The sequence below is a fragment of the Lotus japonicus genome, chromosome 1, assembly GCF_012489685.1.
Source record: "Lotus japonicus ecotype B-129 chromosome 1, LjGifu_v1.2".
In the NCBI taxonomy this organism is placed as follows: domain Eukaryota; kingdom Viridiplantae; phylum Streptophyta; class Magnoliopsida; order Fabales; family Fabaceae; genus Lotus; species Lotus japonicus.
In genome coordinates, this window is record NC_080041.1 from 130,931,759 (window position 1) to 130,951,071 (window position 19,313).

A 19,313-nucleotide genomic window follows, 5' to 3' on the forward strand; every position below is an offset into this window, starting at 1 on the left:
TCATCTAAACTTTTACTCCAAGCATCATCTGATCACTTTTATTATTATAGCTTTATGCACCTGCTGTTTGATTTCTATTTTTAGGTTCAATTACACATTGTTATATTACTTTTATTTTATTTCATTTTTTAAAGTTTTGAACAGTAAAAATAATGATCTATTTAGCTTCTATTTAATTTTTAGTTATAATTTTTCTATATTTTCACTTTACTCTAGTATTTAAAATTTTATTTAAGATAATATGAAACATTTCACGGCTTAACTTCTACTAAACTTGGTAATAGAAAATAAAGTGAAATAATTTTGGTTTTACGTTTAAACTTGAAAAACCAAATAGGTCCCGTGACATATATTAAATAAATTTCATTCAACTGATCAAATGCCCAAAAGTGCATATAATTGGTCATGGTAAAAGTAAATTGTGTTGTACGTGATCCGGTCAATGCTAGAAGATTAATGTAAATCTTGCTTCATGAATCGGCGCACATGGGTTGGGTCAACCCAATCTGATCCAATGGTAAAAATGCAGGTTGGATTGGGCCAACGTGTCAACCGGATGAATTTTATTACGATCCAATCATCTTTGGATCAGATATTGGATTCCATAATAATCCATCCAACTCAACCCGAAATCCAATCATGTAATAATAATATATTATTTAATATATATTTTTAATAATTTTAATTTTTGTCTAACCTACTAATAGGGTATGTAATTAATTTATGGAGACTTGAAGACTAATTTATTTATAATTACTTGTCATATTTAAAATTTGAAGTACTTGTTTAGTTATGTGTTGTTGTATAGATGTGTGTAGACGGTAGTTATTAACTTATGATGTAATCGCATATTAGAGACTTGAAGTACTTATTTCTTAATATTTTTCAATATTTCAGATTTATTTTTATCTTAATATAGCGATCCAATCAATCCATCCAAACCAACCCGAAGATTGTCGGATTGGGTTGGTTCAGATTTGTAGGTGAAAATTCACAAAATCCAACTCAAACAGTTATGATCGGTTTGGGTCATGATTAGCCTAAAAATCCATTCAACCCAACCTATGGAAAGCCCTATTCCTGATAAGCAATATATGTATATTAAAATGTGTTAAAGTAAACATCATGAACATTTGTTATAGAAATGCATCTATCATCTCTTCTCCAGGACATGATTAGTGAAGTTCGAGGAACCAAACCCGTTCAACTAGTCAAATCACTAGTTCAACTATGATAATATATCATAATATTAGTGACCAGGGATTGGTTAATTAATTAAGTAAATGAAAAGTATATCTTTGCATGTACTGTATTAATTATAATAAAACAACTCAACGAATCACCTGTTTTGCTGCTTCTTACCCCTAAGGGTTGAGTGATGGCAAACACGTAAGGATAAACACTAGTGATCACAATTTTGTTAGTTTGTTCAACAACCTTTCTTCACGAACAAACTCATTGCTACTACATTAATACATTATCATAAGTTAAGCTAGCAAATTCCCATTTTTTTACCTTTATTTCTCTATCTCCTCAATTATGTTTGGTCAATTCAAAGCAAAACTATTATTATACTCCTATAGAAGCAATCAAAGTAAGGAACCATTGCACCGATTAATTAACAAATCACGGTTGAATCCTCCATGTGAAATGACGGAAATGCCATCATGCCATTGCGTGCATTGCTTAACTGCCAAATGGTGAATTCCTTTGAGGAGAAGAGTTGAAGAGAAGCGTACGTGCCAAGAAAACCCCGCGTAATATCTCTTTATGATTTCCGTGCATTTGAATATTCATGAAAAAGTGAGAAAAACATGACTGCGTTAATGCTTTTGTGTTATAAATATGCTCCCCATATTTTAGTTACCTTTATTCTCATTGCTTCTTCTTCATCATTGTGTTTCGCACAGAAAATTCAGAGACTCATTCTTCAACAAGATTCAACTCCATCAACTATATTCACAAAAAAACAACAGGTACAAGATGAACAAAATCTCTGTCATGTTCTGTAAATTTCTTTGGAAGAAAATATATAGCATTTTCTTCTTGTAGTTACTGCAAATGCTCCAACTGATTCACAATTTTGATAGATTGCTTGCTTCCTTGGTTTCAGAGTTTCTGAGGCGGTTGTTGTCGGTGATCTCGTGATTGGAAATGTTAGGGGATTTTATTACTCGATGTCTTATGTGAGTATGCATACTTTTTACTATTAATTTTTTTGTTCTTGTTTCAATTCAAGATTTTATCAGATAAATTAACATGTTAACAAATATTCTTATTCGATTTTGGATTTCAGACTGCTTTTGGGGTATGCATATCCTGGATTTGAATGCTATAAAACTGTGGAAAGAAACAGGGTTAGCAATGAGGAACTTCGCTTCTGGTGTCAATACTGGTAATACAACTCACCTTCTCTTCTCTTGCAATATTATAGTTTTGAAATGGTCCAATTATGATTGTTATAATTTAGATTAAGTGAAGATTATATAATAATTCTGAACATGTGGATCTTGGAATAGTGAGTAGGATGGTTATAAAGTAGAAGAAATGGGATAGACCTTACTAATGATTAAGAATAAAAAAACAAGTCTTTGATTTTTTGCCAAGAATGGAATCTGCTTTAGTGGTATTCAAATGATGGTCAAACCTGTAGAGAGAACAGAACCATGTGCTCCATTACGAACATGTGTAGCATTTTAAGCCCTGGAATTTTTTTGTTGAATTATTATATGTGATTGTTTGATTTGTGTGTTAATGACTCTGATACATTTCTTTGTGCATCATTAAATTGCAGGATCATTGTAGCATTTTTCACAGTAACAGAAAATTTTGCAGATATATTAATTGGATGGTGAGTGCTTGAATTTTTAACCCTTTGTATATTGTTCAATTTTGATTTGGATTTGTGCAATAAATTAACTTGCTGAGCTTTTCTGAATTATTATGAAGGCTTCCCATGTATGGCGAGATGAAGCTTGCGCTTTTTATCTACTTGTGGTATCCCAAAACTAAGGTAAGAAGATAACAGTAAGAATCATGGCTTTTGGCAAACATCTCCTTTAACATACTCTTTTTCTTTACACTTTATTTGTTGTTTTCAACTTTTTTTTTCATTTACTAAAGAAGGTGAATTGAATTCCATGTTAGATGATGTAAAAAATTTGCTTAATGCAGGGGACAACAAATGTTTATGAAACTGTGCTGAGACCTTATGTATCTAAGCATGAATATGACTTTGACAAGATGTTCAGAGAGTGGGGAGTTAGGGGATGGGATTTGGCAATTTATTACTGGAAAAACTGCACAGAGCTGGGGCAGGCTACATTGTGGCAGTTCCTCGACTACTTGGCTGCTCAGTCTAAGAAAATTTCCAGCAAAAACTCCAGCAAGGTGAATTACAGCAACATCCCAACTTTTGAACCATTTTTAAATTGAGTATCTGCAGCATGTTTGGATCAAATTCTATTACCTTAGAATCAATTCTGACACACACACACACAAATAAGCTACTTTTGAAAATCCTTCTACAATTGGTTTTGAGGTCAGAATAATTTCTAGGGAGAAACTTCAGTGTAGCTCATAAGTTTCAGAATTGATTATGAGAAGAAAAAAAAGTTAATCTAAACATGCTATTAGCTATTCCTGAAATTAATTTTAAATCAATTATGGAAGGGTTTCCAAGATGCACTTAATTGTTGTTAACCAAACAAAGTTGCAACTTAAAAGCTACTTTTGTAGTTTGTAGTTGTCAAACTTAGTGACATGGAGCTACCTAATGACCCATCACTAAAAACACAATAGTATGTCATTCCTTGTCATTTTTAGATGTTTATATCTCTGCTACTAGTACTGTTACTGATGATATTACTATGTTGCAGAAAAAAGATGGGAAGGATCCTTATGCTCCTAGTGCCCCACCATTGCCTGATATACGATCGGCTTTATTTGACAACTATGAAAGTAATTTCTCAGGCCGCAAGAAAAAGTAGGAGCTTCCAAGTCCCCTATGAACACAAAGCAAAACAGTGATCCACCACAACATAGTAGCCTGAACCAGATCATGAAATGATCATAAAGCACAGTCTCAACTGAAGCCAGTTACTTCGAGAATTGTAACATTTTTGTACATAATCCTGTCAGGTCAAGTAAGGGAAAATTGAAGAAATCATCATCATTCTGCATTGATCATTGCTAATGCTCTCTACTTGTAACATAACACATGTGCTAATGATTGCTTTGATCTTTTCTGCCCCTATGGAAACATGATGAAATGATCATTGTTTTATTCATTTGTACTTTGAGAAGCAAATGCATAGAAAGACATACAAGCTCTATGCTGATAAAATCTGATTTTTCCACACCCAAGATCATCAATGATCAAACACCTGACCCATGTTTTTGAGTGTGGTTGAAAATTGAACATATATTTCCAAGAGAAAGAAATTGAGGAACATATGTATCCTAATCTGAAATCTTGAAGAGAATCTTACACAAAGCAAAGGGCTATAAATATGGCACCATTGTGAAGAAGGGTATCATCATCATCACCATCATCATGTGGTTACTTGGCCCCTGAGAGTGTGTAGTATTCGATGGAAAATTGAGGCAACACCCGAAACAAGGTGGTTATAGAGGAAGCTGAAGCAAGTGACGAGGGGCTTGGCGGAGCAGGGTGGGTGGCAGAGACGGCGGAGGAACCGAGGGACAGAGGAGGAGGAGGAGGCCGGGGAAGCAGAGGACATGGGCTGGAGGTAAGCCCAAGCAGCTTGCTTGACCAGATGGTTGCGGATGGAGATCTCGTAGCCGGAGCTGGCGGCGGAAGCCGCGGTTGGGGAGTTGACGGCGGCGTAGGGAGAAGGGAGCATGTCCCTGAGGGATGTGTAGGCGGAGGAAGTGAAAGGGGACTTGAGGGAGGCAAGGTCCAAGCTGGTGGTGCGCAACGGTGGCGGCGTTGCTTCCCGGGAAAATTTGCTTGGCGTGACGGCGGCGATAGAGTTGCGGCGGTGGAGGGTTGGTGTGATGGGGGTGGCAGTGGAGTCGCCCATAGCAGCACGACAATCACGCGGTGGAAATAGGAATATTAGGATTAAACAAAAATTAGGGAATTCAAAATCAAATGAACCACTATCCTATCATATGTATACAAAATTAAATTAAATAAATAAAAAGGAAACGCTCTATCATTTTCATAATGGCAATTATTGTCAATGTTTTTCTTTTATTTTATATTTCTGTCTTTATCTTTTCCAAAATTCAGATTCTGGTTCCCTAGACCATGTCCATGTTGAACCAATCCAAACAAGGGTGTTATATTTTATCAATAATATCATTTGATTTTGCTCACTCTCTTTTCTTATGATTCTCCATCATGTAATTGTTAAAATTGTATCATATAATGTGGGAGTGATATAGGCTCTGCTAAAACTTGGTATCAATGGAGGCTTAAGGTCTTTCTTTTCAGTCATAGAATTTGGTTTAGGTTAATAAGGAGTTGTCGAACTGTGGAGGCGAGACATTTAAAAGTATCTTTCAAAGACAAGCTCCTAAGGGAGTAAAAGCTTATTCTCTCAGGGATTGTGTTAACTTGATTGAGCAAGGAAAGATGTGAGTGGACTTCAAGAATGAAAATAGGCTTCTACCTAAAATCTTTGTGGAAGAATATGTGATTAAGGAGTTATGCACACCTTGAGATGAGACGTCAATGGTTTGTCTACTAGGGACGATAAGTTCAAATCGTTGTACATAAGGAATCTATCTGAGAACTTTGATCTTATGGATATGGGTAATGGAATTTTCATAGTGAAGCTTGACATTGTGATGGATAAGATCAAGGTCATGGTAGAGATCACAAGATGATTTTTGACCACTACTCAGCAGCGTCAATGAACCTGAAGAAGGCTCTCAGCCACGTTTTTGAAAACTGTTTTTTTTTTAACTGTTTGAATAAAATGTTTTCCAACATTTAAATAATTGTAATATGAAAACTAAAACCGAAGGAAAAAAAACATCTTTAACTGTTTTGAAATTTAGTTTTAGTACTGAAATTGAGAAAAAAAATTAAAAACAAATAGGTTTTTAAAAACAGAAAACAATTTTTGAAAACGTTAATCAAATTGTCCCTTGCTTTTAGGGTTTTTGGTTGGGCTAGCCTTTTTTTTGTTGCATTAGTGGGCTGGAATGTGGAAGGTGAATAACATACAAATAATTAAAAAAATAAACGGGTTGATCAGTTAGGTCAAATATATATTTTCCTTAACCTGAGTCCCGTATGTATAACTAAATAGATTCTTTTAAATATCTAAGCTTGTCTATTTAGTAATTGAGTCATACTGCAGTTATCAGTAGGCTGTCTAACCTATTTCCACCTCTACCAACAACAGTTCCAATATTTAGCAATCGTCTCAGTAGTCATATTATTTAGGGGAGTGATGTTTGAAAAATATTTTTTAGACACACTTAAAATAACTCTTAGATTAAGAGTCTATATGCATCTATATATAAATGAAAATAAGGTTTTATTCTAGAAGGTCTATGACACATGGCACCTCCATATTCATTCATTTTCCCTCCAAGAAAAAAAAAACTCATTCTATTTTTTTGTCACAACATACAATCATGACTCACCCGATTTAATATCATTTAGGCTTAATTCCATTTTGAGCCCCTGATGTTTTAGAAATGAGCGATCGGGGCCCCCCGTGTTTAAACGTAGCGGTCAGACACCCCAACGTTTCAAAAACGTGCGATCCAGCCTCTTCTGTTAAGTTCCGTTAGTTTGACCAAACGGAGGCGATGACGTGGATTTAATTAAGTCTGATTAAAAAAATAAATTACAATAATAATTCCCTCCCCCCCCCATTCATTAACCCTTCCCCCAAATTTTTCCCCAAATTGAACCCATAATTCTCCTTCAGGCATGAACACAGAACCAGAAGCCATCAATAACCGCCACCGCCATGACAAATTGTTCCACCTCGCTTGCCGTGACCACCGAGCTTCGACCACGCTGCCACGGTAGGGGTGTCGCGCCTCCACCAAACCCGTCACTATGGTCGTGGGCCTTCTCACCGTAGATCTCCCTTCCTCCTTCGTGATCTTCTTTGCCTCTACCGCGAGTTCTAGATCCATCCCTCCGTCACCTCTGCTTCATCTCCTTGGGTGTGATAACTCGAATCTTTGTGTGAGAGGTGGGTTTGGGGGATTTTCAGAAAAGTTTTTTGGGGTGGGCAGAAGATTGGGTTTTGGGGAGTTGGCAGTGGTGGTGTAAGGGGGTGGGGGTGGGGGTTAGAGGAGCTGGTGGCGGTGTTGGGTGAGTGGGGTTGGCGGTGACGGTGTTGTGGGGGTTTTCGTTGGTGATGGTGTTGTTGGGAGGGAATGGAATGAGGAGGAGGAGAAGGAGGAAGAAGATGTATTGAGTGATATTGTGTTCTTGAATTATTTGCTGGTGTTGAGTGCTTCGTCGTTGGGCGTTGATTTGGGTGCATGCTAGTGTCTTGAAGGGAGATGGTTACTCTTGACTGGTTGAATAATTGCCTCGGCTTTTTCTGGTTTGTTCTCCTCGTAGACTCTGTTTCTTCTCTGGTGTTTCCCTGTTTTTCTTGGCCCCTTAGCAATTCTTTCTTTGGCTTTTTCTTCATCTCTTTAACTCTGTATCTTTTCTCATTTTATTCTTGTAATGTTTTCTTCGACTTACACAACTTGTGTAGTCAATTATTATTATATATAAATACATGGCTTATCAAAAAAAAAAGGAGGAAGAAGATGAAGGGAATTATGAGTGCTGGGTTTTGAATATGAAGAAAATGGTCTCTTCTCTCTTGCTAAGTTAGGATGAATGAAATTAGGGTAAAAAATTGGGGGTATCGTGTTTCTGGATTGAGGGGAAATTTCTGGGTAAAAAAAATGTTAAAATGGAAATGAAAATCCACGTCATCGCCTCCGTTTGGTCAAACTAACGGAACTTAACAGAAGGGGCTGGATCGCACGTTTTTGAAACGTTGGGGTGTCTGACCGCTACGTTTAAACACGGGGGGCCCCGATCGCTCATTTATGAAACATCAGGGGCCCAAAATGGAATTAAGCCTATCATTTAATGTAATTCCAATTTTTATGTAGCCTTTATTTAAAAGTCCAAAAATATTTTAAATCCTTTTTTTTTTGGTACAAATGGAAAGAAAGAAAACAAACAGACTAGCACACTACATCCTGACAAAGTAAGGGCACCACCGCTGAAGGTGGGTACCTCCAAGCTTTCCAATCCTCGTTCACATTCAGCGCGAATTTAGCCAAAGCATCCGCCACAGCGTTCCGATCTCGAGTAACATGAGCAACAGTTACGTTCCAATTCCTGGCCAATACTGCACGGACTTGAGTAATCTCCTCCCCATGCCAATAATTCTGGACATCTCTGTCATCTGTTAGAACTTGCTGCAATTCAGAACAGTCCACAAAACACCGCACATGGCGAAACCCCAAGTCCCACACCTGGAGAAGCCCTTTATGCACTGCTGCAACCTCAGATTTGAAGGCATCACCTGCACCAGCTGCCATGGTAAAGCCAAACACCCACCTACCCAAACTGTCTCTGATCACTCCACCACCTCCTATTCGATTAAGACCTTGGCACCAGCTTCCGTCGGTATGTAACATCACGTAGTCGCCTCCCTGAACCGCCACAGGCGCCTGATCAACCATTCCACTTCCCCACCGCTGAAACTCTGAAGTATCGACGTGGATCCTCCGTAAAACTTCCATGGGTTGCCACTGATCGTGATCAAAAACCCGGCTGTTCCTCCATTTCCAAATATTCCACACAATCGCACAAAACATAGCATGATTATGTACCTGAAGATGCGTGTAAAGCCAACCCCTAAGTTGCAGCGCCGTCTGGACCCGGGGTAAATTGTTTGCAAATTGACTTCATATCCAAATCGAGCTTGGGCATCGACGGAGAACATGATCAACGTCCTCCACTGCAGCGCCACACCTAGTACATGCTGGTGAACTCGCTAGACGGCAACGATAACGCTTACTGTTCGTCGGAAGTGCATTCTTGCTTGCTAGCCAGAGGAAGTAGCGAACCTTTTCCGGAGCATTCGCCTTCCAAATGAGCTTCCAGAACCTCGACTCATGCTCATCATCCTCATTCAGTAAGCTATACGCCGATGCCACCGTGTAGCGGCCATCATTAGCTTCTCGCCACAAAATCTTATCCTCTCCAACCTGGACAGATGGAACCGGAACAACCTTAATCTCATCCTTAATCTCCTGCGATAACTGAGTGTATAGAACATCAAAATTCCAGCTTCCGTGCCTCCACAGATCAGCAACAGTTAGCTGCGTGTCCGTTATGTGAACAAACGGAACCCTACAAGCCAACGGTCCTGAACCCAACCAGTTAGCATACCATAACGACGACGCACCATCCCCCAATTTTGGTCCAAAGCCGTGTAATACTGCATCCCTGGCCTTCAAAATCCCATTCCACACATAAGATGACCCAACTTTCCTCTGAACCGTAAGAATGGAATCGTTAGGAACATATTTCTGAGCAAAGGCCTGTACCCATAACTTATCCTTTTCATGCAACATGCTATGAACCGTTTTCCCCAAGAGAGCTTCATTATTCTCCCTTGTGCTCCTTATCCCTAGACCTCCTTTGGCTTTAGGCTGAGTCAATTCCTTCCATGATACTAGATGCCAATTCCTGCCATTGCCTCCTTTACCCCACACACAATTCTGTACAAGCTTATCCACAAGTTCACACACTGATTCAGGAAGCCATAATGATTGCATAGTATGAACCGGTAAAGAAGTAAGGACGGACTTAGCTAGACACACTCTCCCCGCTCTATTGAGGAGGCTATTCTTCCAAGAAGCGAGCCGCGCTGTGATCTTATCAATGAGAGGAGCAAAGTGGTCTCGCTTCACTCTACCCGTCAACAATGGGATACCAAGGTATTTCCCCAAGTTGGCAACTCTAGAGATACCTGTAAGAGTAGCTAATTCTCGTTGCTTCCTTTGAGGGACCTTCTTCGAGAAGAACATGCGAGACTTATCCAGGTTCACTTTCATTCCAGATGCTGCACAGAACTCCGTCAATGTGTTTTTAATCAGACTCAACTGCTCCTTAGAGGCTTGACAAAACAGCAAGACATCATCTGCAAAGAATAAGTGGGAGATTCCTACACCATCCCTAGTAATGCGTACCGGTTTCCAAGACCCATTCCCCACCAACTTCTGAATTTGAATTGCTAACCGCTCCATGCAAAGCACAAACAAATAGGGCGAGAGGGGATCACCTAGACGTAGGCCTCTCCGTGGTGTAAACGCCGGCAGCTTAGACCCATTCCATAATACTGAGATACTCGGGGTTTTCACACCCCACATGATGAGATCTACAATTTTTTGGGGAAACCCAAAATCATAGAGAGTTGCACGAAGGAAGTCCCAGTTAACCCTGTCATAGGCTTTCTCTAGATCAATTTTAATCGCCACAAGACCACCGCCTTTCTTCTGAGTATGGATGGTATGCATCACCTCCTGAGCCAAAATAATATTGTCCCTTGTGCCTCTTCCGGGGATAAAGCTACCTTGAAGTGGGTGAACCAAATCATGCAGGAGAGGCCTGAATCTGTTCACCAACACTTTTGTGATTAGCTTGTAAGACACATTGCAGAGGCTAATGGGTCGCATCTCTTTGAGTCTCACTGGGCTTTCCACCTTAGGGATGAGGACAAGAAGCGTTGCAAGAAGTTCCGGATCCGCTCCACCATTCTGAAACGCTGAGGCCACCATATGATGAATGTCTTCCCCTAGAATGTGCCAATACTGTTTGTAGAAGAACGCCTGAAAGCCATCAGGACCAGGCGCCTTGAAGGAATGCATTAACATGAGCGCACTCCTCACTTCCTCCAACTTCACTGGAGCAACCAATTCCTCCCTCTCCGTTAAGGACAGGGTTGGTGTTTGATTTTCCATTATAGAGTTTCGTTGTACCTGCACGTCATCGACAAACAAGTTAGTAAAAAACCTCCTTGCCTCCTCCTGAAGCAACGCGGGTTCAGTGCACCAGGTTCCATCATCCATGAATAAACCATGGATTTTATTTCTCTTCCGACACACAATAGTTTGAGCATGGAAGAACTTGGTATTCCGATCCCCGAATCGAACCCAGTTCTCCCTTGATTTCTGGTACCATAACATCTCCTCCTGATACAATATATCTGCAAATTCCTTCTGGAGTGTGCCTTCCAATCTGACGAGAGCCTCTGATCCCCGCCAGTCCAAGACTCGCTGAATACCCTGAATGCGCCTCTCAACTTTCCTTTTCCGTTGGTGGATGTTGCCAAACACCTGTTTATTAAACTCAATGGCTGCCTCCTGGACCCTGTTAAGCCTCCCTAGTACTGTAGTTTCCGGCATCCTCCAGTTTTTGTCCACCAATGCCTCGAAGGACGGATGAGATGCCCATGCCGCTTGGAACCGGAACGGCCTGGATGCACGGTCTCCGCTCGGAGCATGAAGACGGAGGAGCAAGGGTGAATGGTCAGAATACACACGTGCTAAATGCTCCACATAGGCCTCGGTGTACAACAATCGCCACGACATATCCGCAAGAACTCTATCCAAACGTTTTGCAACTGTCCTTCTCCCATTCACACGTCGTTCCCATGTAAACTTTGGGCCCATAAACCCCAGATCAATAAAATTACAGTTTTCCATCATCGCCAACATTTGAGTCGCTCGGGTAGTGGAGAATTCCCCACCCACAACCTCGGAAGTGGAGCAAATCTCATTCAAGTCCCCCAATGCTAGCCAAGGAATGGTGCACCGTTGTCGAACTTCAGAGAGATAATCCCAGAGTTCACGTCGCTTGACCGGATTGGGGCTCGCATACAAGGCCGAACACGCCCACCTCCTCCCATCAAGTTCAATCTCCACCGTAATAGCTTGACTAATTTCCTCCAAGAAAGCAACAGTAAAGGTTCTACCAATGGGGGCAAGAACCCATATGCCACCATTGTGACCCACTGCCTCCACTTCTTTAATGAGCTCATAACCTTCTTGTTGCCTAAAAATTTCAACCTTCTGGAACCTACAATGCGTTTCACACACTGCTACCAGAGAAGGATGATATGACTGTAGCAAGTCCTTCATGCGTCGTCGTCCACGGACTCCAACGCCTCCACGAATGTTCCATGCAAGTATATTAAATCTGCTACTATCCATAAAAACAAAATAATTGCAATGGAACTTGAGACTATGACAAGATTCATAGTCCCGTCCGCGTAGCATCATGTTCCCTTGGGTCGAATGGCATAGCATTCCCCGTCAGTTCCTGCGTCATGGTTTGATCCTCTTGCTGAGTTTCTACCTGAGCCAACACTTGATATCTGCTGCCACCTGTAGCCACTAATGGCATAGTTGATTGAGTACCATCTGATGCCATGAAGATAGTAGTGTCGCCAATCACCTTTGCTTGTGGTATAGTAGACCCACCTGGCAACAACCCTAACGGTTTACTGAGTTGGGTCTGGACCCCATCCCCATGGGCCCCTTCTTTTCGCATTCTTTTTTTCCCCTGCACCGAACCCGTATTTCCTACAATGCCATTATTATTAGTAACTCCGGCATTGAATTGCATAGGCTCAAAACATGAAGTTCTGGCCGTGGCAGGAGATTCTCCCACTGGTCTCAATTTATTTCCTTTCTTGGGCCCCTTGTTTTCCTCCCCCAATGATTGCTTCTTAACTCCTTTGCTCCCTGCCACAATTTTTGGAACTTTGCTGTAACACCCCGATTTCGGTGGCGTCACTTTAGTAACCAAAAATAAAATAAAGCGAAAAAGCAGGTATTTTTTTCTCGATTTGTTTAAATAAAAAGACTTGTCGAAATAAAGACTCAACCCAATACTATTACATGTCCTGCTGCAACTAAAAACATCGTCACGAGTGTCCTCCAGTGACGGCAAGGTTTACAAGTTTTCAGAAAGTATAATTAGTTCGAAATATTAAACAAGTGACCGAAAGGAATAGTCAGCCCCAGATGGCCGCCTCTAGACCTCTACAACCGACTACTCCATGGGATTCCCAACTACGGAGAACCACACGAAAGTAACGTGTCGGAGACTACCCTGTCCCAAAAGTACAAAAGACGAATCAGAGCTATGACTCTAACAACAAACTCAAAGACTCTAACCACCCATATCCCACACTACTTCCATCGACCCTTCCTCGATCAGGCCTGAAGTCCGGGTCCTCGTCGAACGCTTCAGTAATAGTCATTACGCTCATGGTCCTCCTCGAGTGACGAGTCATCACGAATCGACTGACGGACGCCTAGCAGCAGGCCGACCGCCCAAACACAAACATACAAACAAAGCCAAGGCGCTAGGGTCAACTCACGGAATAAAATAGATAATACAAACAACATGTGATAAATGGGGTATATATATGTTGTATATATACATATAAGTCATGTATTGCCTACCCTAAGGTTGATACATAGCATGTTTATCAACATAAAGTCATCAAGATATATATAACGATGTTTATCAGCAACAAATCACAATAACATCAACAAGTATAGTTAGGTGCATGGCGTGCCAGTGCAATGTCATGCTCAAAAGATGATCCGGATAAAATGTCACCATCTCGATGGATGGGACAAGCCAAGCATCTCGCTCCGCTAAAGCACCTCGCTTTTATGAAGCAGCTCACTTCTGTAAAGCATCTCGCTTTTATGAAGCAGCACGCTCCTGGGAAGCAGCACGCTCTTGTGAAGCAGCTAGCTCAATTTGGGCATCTAGCTCCGTTGAAGTCCGATCTGAGATCGTCCTTCGGAAAGCAGCACACTTTCCAAGAAATGTATGCATGAATGCAATATGGTTAGCCAAACAACGAATCGTCCTTACCAAGGCACGCGTGTCTAGCTAGAGTACATTGTCTCTACAATACCCTAAGGTAAACAAAGAAGTGCTAATCGCATTTGGTAACTTTACTAGTCACTTGGGCTCACCGTCACGATGGCCAACCAAACTGCTCAATGAGCAAAAGAATGCATCTGGCATTCAGTGACTTTTCAAGTTACTTTGACTCACCAGCTCGATGGTCAAATGGACTGTTCAACGAACAAGGAGAATGCTGCTCGCACTCAGTGACTTTTCAATTTACTCAGGCTCATCAGCTCGATGGCCGAAAGGCTGCTCAATGAGCAAAGATGGTGCACTCGCACTTGGGGACTTTCCAATCATCCCAGGCTCTTCCTTTGGATGGCTAGATAAACCACTAAAGAAACAAAAGGTGTTATCGCACTCAAAGTTTTCCTCACACTTAGATTGTCGACCCTTCCCGTTTTCCAAACCATTTTCACATCCTAAGTCTTTTCCAAGAGGTTATCATCATTATTTAAAAGTGTTCTATCTTTGATTAGTGTATTATGAATTTCATTTACAAATCAAGTTCTGATTTCGTTTGTTTCAAAACTCTATAAGTAAAAAGATCCCAATAAACCCAAGTAATTCCTCGGGAAGGTCTCGATTCCTAAAACAATAAAGGCTCGAACCTTGGTTCGACCTATCAAATATTCCCAATACAAACCCGTCATTGCCATGACGAAGATAAGTGTAATCCACACTCCGAAAGTCGCATTAAATGCACGAATATAGTCAGCACAATTTAATCTTAAACACAAATACATCAAACTCTATTGAGCGATGAAACATTAATGCAGTGCTACAAAACATAACCCTGTCATGTCCACTAGAAAGCGATAAGACAAAAACCAGTAAACGGCCGAAGCCTCTCAGAAAACGGAGACACACGTCTCATATAAGTTCACTCGGCCGAAGCCTCCAGAAAACATTTTTCAGAACAGTTCATGCAATATTTGTGCAGAATTTAACAAATAAGTCGAACAAGTCGACTCTAGGTCATTAACTAATAACGGTGAGTTGCCACTCACGATCACAATACATTCAAGTCGAATTTATCGACGCCTACACACAAAAATAGCTAGTAAGTAAGTTGCCCTAACCTCGAGTTGTTCCAGTCTCGCGGTGTAGGTCTCCCTCACAAGCTTGTTCAGTCAATCCCAAAGTTTCCACAATCGAACCTTTGAGCAAACAAAGCAATAATGAATCAAAACAAGTCGATACCGTCGAAACAATCCTAACTAATGTTCGACTAAGCTCAAGAAGCTTCAGAGTACAACATTTAGGCACGAAAGGAAGGGCTTTCCCCGAATGGATGAGTTTTGACTCGATTCAGGTTTTGTACAAAAACACTTTATTCGCTAAAACGTGCATAACCTGAGCTACAGAACTCGGAATGACACGAAACCGGCGCCAAAATTTCGGCAATTGAAAGAGCTACGCAATGGCTCAGGTCATAGAGACCCAAAAATTATTTTTGGACACGGTATCCAAGCAAATAGGTTTCGGCCACTATGGAAAATAGGGTTTTCGAACTTTTTCTTCGGTCTAAATCAATTCCTAGGTATTCTTAGGCGATATCTAGGCCAGGGAAACTCTCAGAAAAATTATCGGGTCGAAAACTGTCGCAGGGGTATTTTGGTCATTATTTTTAGCTCGGAAACTCAAAATCAGAATTTCGAAAAACAAATTTGATGAGCTCGATCCTAACGACATTTATAACAACTAATCCTACTGAAGCTAAGCTTAGTCGAGAGTTTTTGACCCAAAAAGCGGAACCTCTGTTAGAAAATTGGTATTTTCAGAAAACTGAACCTCTGCGACGATTCGGCAGGATTCAGTCGAAAACAACTGGATATTCATGCTCTAGAGCACGTAGGCAATAAGTTTAGACACTGAAATCAAGTTATTTGGACAGTTTTACAAAAAGCTCCAAACTTTGAGCTCAGAAAAACATAGAAAAAGTCGACAGATCTGACGATCAGAAGTGAGGGATAGTAACTATACCTCGATGTCTTCGATTAGCAACGAACGGAACGACGATCGGTCAAGAATTGGAAAAAAACACTTGTCCTCCTTTCCTCCAAGAGCTCTCGGCCGTGTGTGTGTGTTTTGGGATTTTTTTGTTTTTTTTTTCATTTTCCACCTATTTATAGGATTTGGAAAATGCGGAAAAATGATTATTTCGCGATTCCGATTTTTCCTACTGATTCCAACGTATTTTAGACACGATATTCTTCCCGCTGAATCTTCTAATTCTTCAAAGAAATATCAGTATGATTTTTGGTTTTCGAGGCTTGTTTTTAATGCTTACCGGCATTAAAAATGCACTTTATGATATTAACCTCGAATGCAGAAACTTCCTTCTGAAGAAAGATTTGGAACGTTGATTAGAGTGGGCGCACGCGAATGAAATCTTTATTTGAAGCTCCGAATAGAAAAAGTCTTCATCGTCCGTCGATTTTAGGGTTTTTGAACTATCAGGGATTCCGTTTCGGCAAACTTCCGAGAATTGGAATTTGACGTTCGTACATTCCAGGGATTCGCATCGAAATACTTGTTTATAGACGAATAAGAGAAATTCTAACATTTCTCTGAAGATTTTTGGAATTAGTTTCCATCGCGTCCTAAAGTGTAAATTAGCTATTTACTAGTGTCTTTGACCTAGGCTTAGGCGAATATTAGTCGTGCTATAACTCTTATCGGTTTTGATACAATCCTTGAACTTTTCCTGAACCTTCTCCTTCATAAATTTATTTCATCCAATAAACTCTTGTTCAGGTTTCCCTTCACGATACATCGAACTTATTCGTTAATAAGGAATTCACTAATTTATTCTAAGCTTAAAATCTTGGGTCTCACATTTGCTAACTTCTGGCACCTTTTGATTAGCATTTGAATTAGCAATCAATTTTTTCTTGCGTTTCTCAACCACTAACCAATCACCATGCGCAGATTTTGGGCATTTAATACTTGGTTTGACTGGTGCTGAAATCACGGCCTGAACTGTAACTGCCTCCATAGCCGTGGCCCTTTGTGCTCCTAGGGTTTCTGGCGCTGCTACCTGTTGAGTTGCACCAGCCGCCGCATCTGCAGGCGCCTTCGGCGGCCTATTCTGGTTTGATGAAGCTCCGTGAGTCTGCCCCTCCTCATGTTGAGTCGATGACGATGCCACCGGCGAGATACAATTTCTTGCCAGATGACCATAGCAACCACACTTGTGGCATAGAAGGTGCAGCCCCTCATACTCTATATTGTACCACGTCCCCTCAAGGCCAACTACCCCCCTTACAGGTTTCATCAGATCAATTTCCACGCATATGCGTGCATATCTGCCTCTTTGCATATCCGTCGTGTTTAAATCCACCTTAATCGGAGTTCCCACTGCCGATGCAAGTGTAAGAAGGACATTATTGTTATAGAACTGGAACCCCAACCCTGGGATTCTAATCCACACCAACGTAGTGCTGATCTTTGAGTTAGCCGCAACAAAATCCGGCGTCCATGGCTTGACGGCCAAGTAGTGGTCAAAGATGAGCCACGGTGCCCCGGAGATGGCTCTGGCCTTGTCTAATTCGAAAATGAAACAAAAATAATCAAAAAGCAGAAAAAAAAATATGAAATTCAAATTGAATACACATTTAATTTAAATGGTATTATATATAGCTAATTAGAAAAAAATGCATTTTATATTTCATGGTGCTTCTATAAGTACTTTCATCTTCTTTCATGTTCTTTCATATTCATAAATTTTTTTTTTTTCTTTGACAATTTTTTTCTGAAATAATTAGGTATCATTTTGTTCATTCTCCCTTTATAAGGTAAGAGTTTTCACTTTCTTCTACTTTTGATTCACATATTCTTCTTCTCTCCCTTGCTTTTTTTAACATTTTAGTGTTTCATCTTTAATCACTTTTGTATGTTCTTTGTGTCATCATATGGTTCATATTATTTAATTTATTTATTCTATTCACATTTTAATATCTAAATCTGATTTAAAACAAATTCTATATTTATTAAAAAATATAAAAACTATATTTATACGAAATAAATAAATAATTATTACACCTAATTCAAAAATAATTTTAATTCTAGGTTTTTGTTTCAACCAATACATAAATCCGAATTTGAATAATAGAAATAATTAAATAGAAATAATGATTCAAAATATTATGTACAAACATCAAATAATTCAGGATCCCGCTAGAATAAAAATGTAACCTCTAAATTTTTATTCACTATATTGAAATTTAAATTTGAAAGAAATATTAGTGATGCTATAATGTATCAACACTTACTAGGCAATTTAATATCAAGGAAACATAATGATTTTTATTCTCTTTTTAAGAGCAAAATATTAATAAACTACTTGTGTCTTATTATGTATATATTTGATATTCTTAACCTTATAATATTAATACCCTTAAAAATATTAATAACAAAATATTAATCCTAACTCAATAAAATTCTATATTTTTTTAAAGTAAAGTATAAAATAAAAATATGGTTTTTTTAATATTAACTATTAACTTAAATCAAAATAAGGTTCGAAAACTTCAAACAAAAAATGATCAATACTTATTTGAAAATTTAATGTTATACATAAAAAAGAGAATTATTCTTCCTCTATTCCATGTCATGTGTCATCACCATGTTGACTAAGTTTCTCTCCATTAAAAAATGACTTCATCTACAGATATTTTATACATAATAAAATTTCAATTTTAAACATATTGATGATATTAATGAAATTATTAAATTCATTGTGTATGATTTGTTTCTCTCATTAAAATTTCAATTACAATTATTATTATTAATTATTATTAGTATTATTATAATAATAATTATTATTATTATGATGTTTAAAATTCAAAATTATGTACCTTATAATTTGGATGGTATATTCTACGGTGAAGGGTGGTGGAAGCGATTATTAAGGGGTTCGGGAGTTGTTTGTGGTGGTGGTATTGACAATGTGATATAAAGGGTGGTAGTGGTAACTATGGTGTAGCAGTGGTGAAGGGAAGTGATGACGATAATGGCGATGGTGGTGACATAGGGTGGTGGTTGTGGGAGTAGTGGTTGTGATAGAATGGTGGAGGTAGGGTGATGGTTGTGGTAGTGGCAATAGTGAGGGTGGTGGAAGCAATTCTAAGAAGGAATATGGATGTGGTAGTGCGGCGACAGTAGTGCTGAAAGTGATAATGGTAGTGTTGTAGGATGGTGGTTGCGGCAATGACAGTGGCAGAGACGACAACTATGGTGGCAAATGCGAAGGGTGGTGTTTTTGGTAGTCGTGGTGGCGGCAGCAGTGGGGGATAGTGGCAGTAGAGTGGTGGTAGTGGTAATGGCGGTGGTGGAGGGTGGTGGGGGAGGTGTG

General features: G+C 39.6%; 2 protein-coding genes across 6 annotated transcripts; one reads left to right on the forward strand and one right to left on the reverse strand.

Moving 5' to 3' along the window:
• Nucleotides 1-1,706: 1,706 nt before the first annotated feature.
• Nucleotides 1,707-4,295, forward strand: LOC130730794 (HVA22-like protein j). 5 transcript variants are annotated; one of them, XM_057582903.1, is made up of 8 exons: nucleotides 1,707-1,757; nucleotides 1,911-1,976; nucleotides 2,114-2,186; nucleotides 2,297-2,395; nucleotides 2,795-2,851; nucleotides 2,950-3,013; nucleotides 3,175-3,390; nucleotides 3,879-4,295. In XM_057582903.1, the coding sequence occupies exons 3-8, from the start codon at nucleotides 2,155-2,157 to the stop codon at nucleotides 3,987-3,989; spliced, it is 579 nt and encodes a 192-aa protein (XP_057438886.1). In that variant the 5' UTR covers nucleotides 1,707-1,757; nucleotides 1,911-1,976; nucleotides 2,114-2,154; the 3' UTR covers nucleotides 3,990-4,295. The 5 variants fall into 5 exon arrangements, with proteins under 5 accessions (XP_057438886.1, XP_057438887.1, XP_057438889.1 ...); XM_057582904.1 differs by having other exon boundaries at nucleotides 1,713-1,803; XM_057582906.1 differs by having other exon boundaries at nucleotides 1,714-1,803; nucleotides 2,091-2,186.
• On the reverse strand, nucleotides 4,264-5,112 carry LOC130730795 (uncharacterized). The gene has a single exon (XM_057582907.1). It carries the CDS (start codon nucleotides 5,043-5,045, stop codon nucleotides 4,554-4,556), a length of 492 nt encoding a protein of 163 aa, XP_057438890.1. The 5' UTR covers nucleotides 5,046-5,112; the 3' UTR covers nucleotides 4,264-4,553.
• Between the last annotated feature and the right edge of the window lie 14,201 nt (nucleotides 5,113-19,313).

Excerpts from the sequence above, each read along its gene's own strand:
- LOC130730795 (XM_057582907.1), bottom strand. The coding sequence starts at position 5,045 with ATGGGCGACTCCACTGCCACCCCCATCACACCAACCCTCCACCGCCGC.
- LOC130730794 (XM_057582903.1), top strand. The coding sequence starts at position 2,155 with ATGTTAGGGGATTTTATTACTCGATGTCTTAT. Across the intron at positions 3,014-3,174 it reads TGTGGTATCCCAAAACTAAG|GGGACAACAAATGTTTATGA; the intron begins GTAAGAAGATAA and ends TGCTTAATGCAG. Across the intron at positions 3,391-3,878 it reads CCAGCAAAAACTCCAGCAAG|AAAAAAGATGGGAAGGATCC; the intron begins GTGAATTACAGC and ends ACTATGTTGCAG.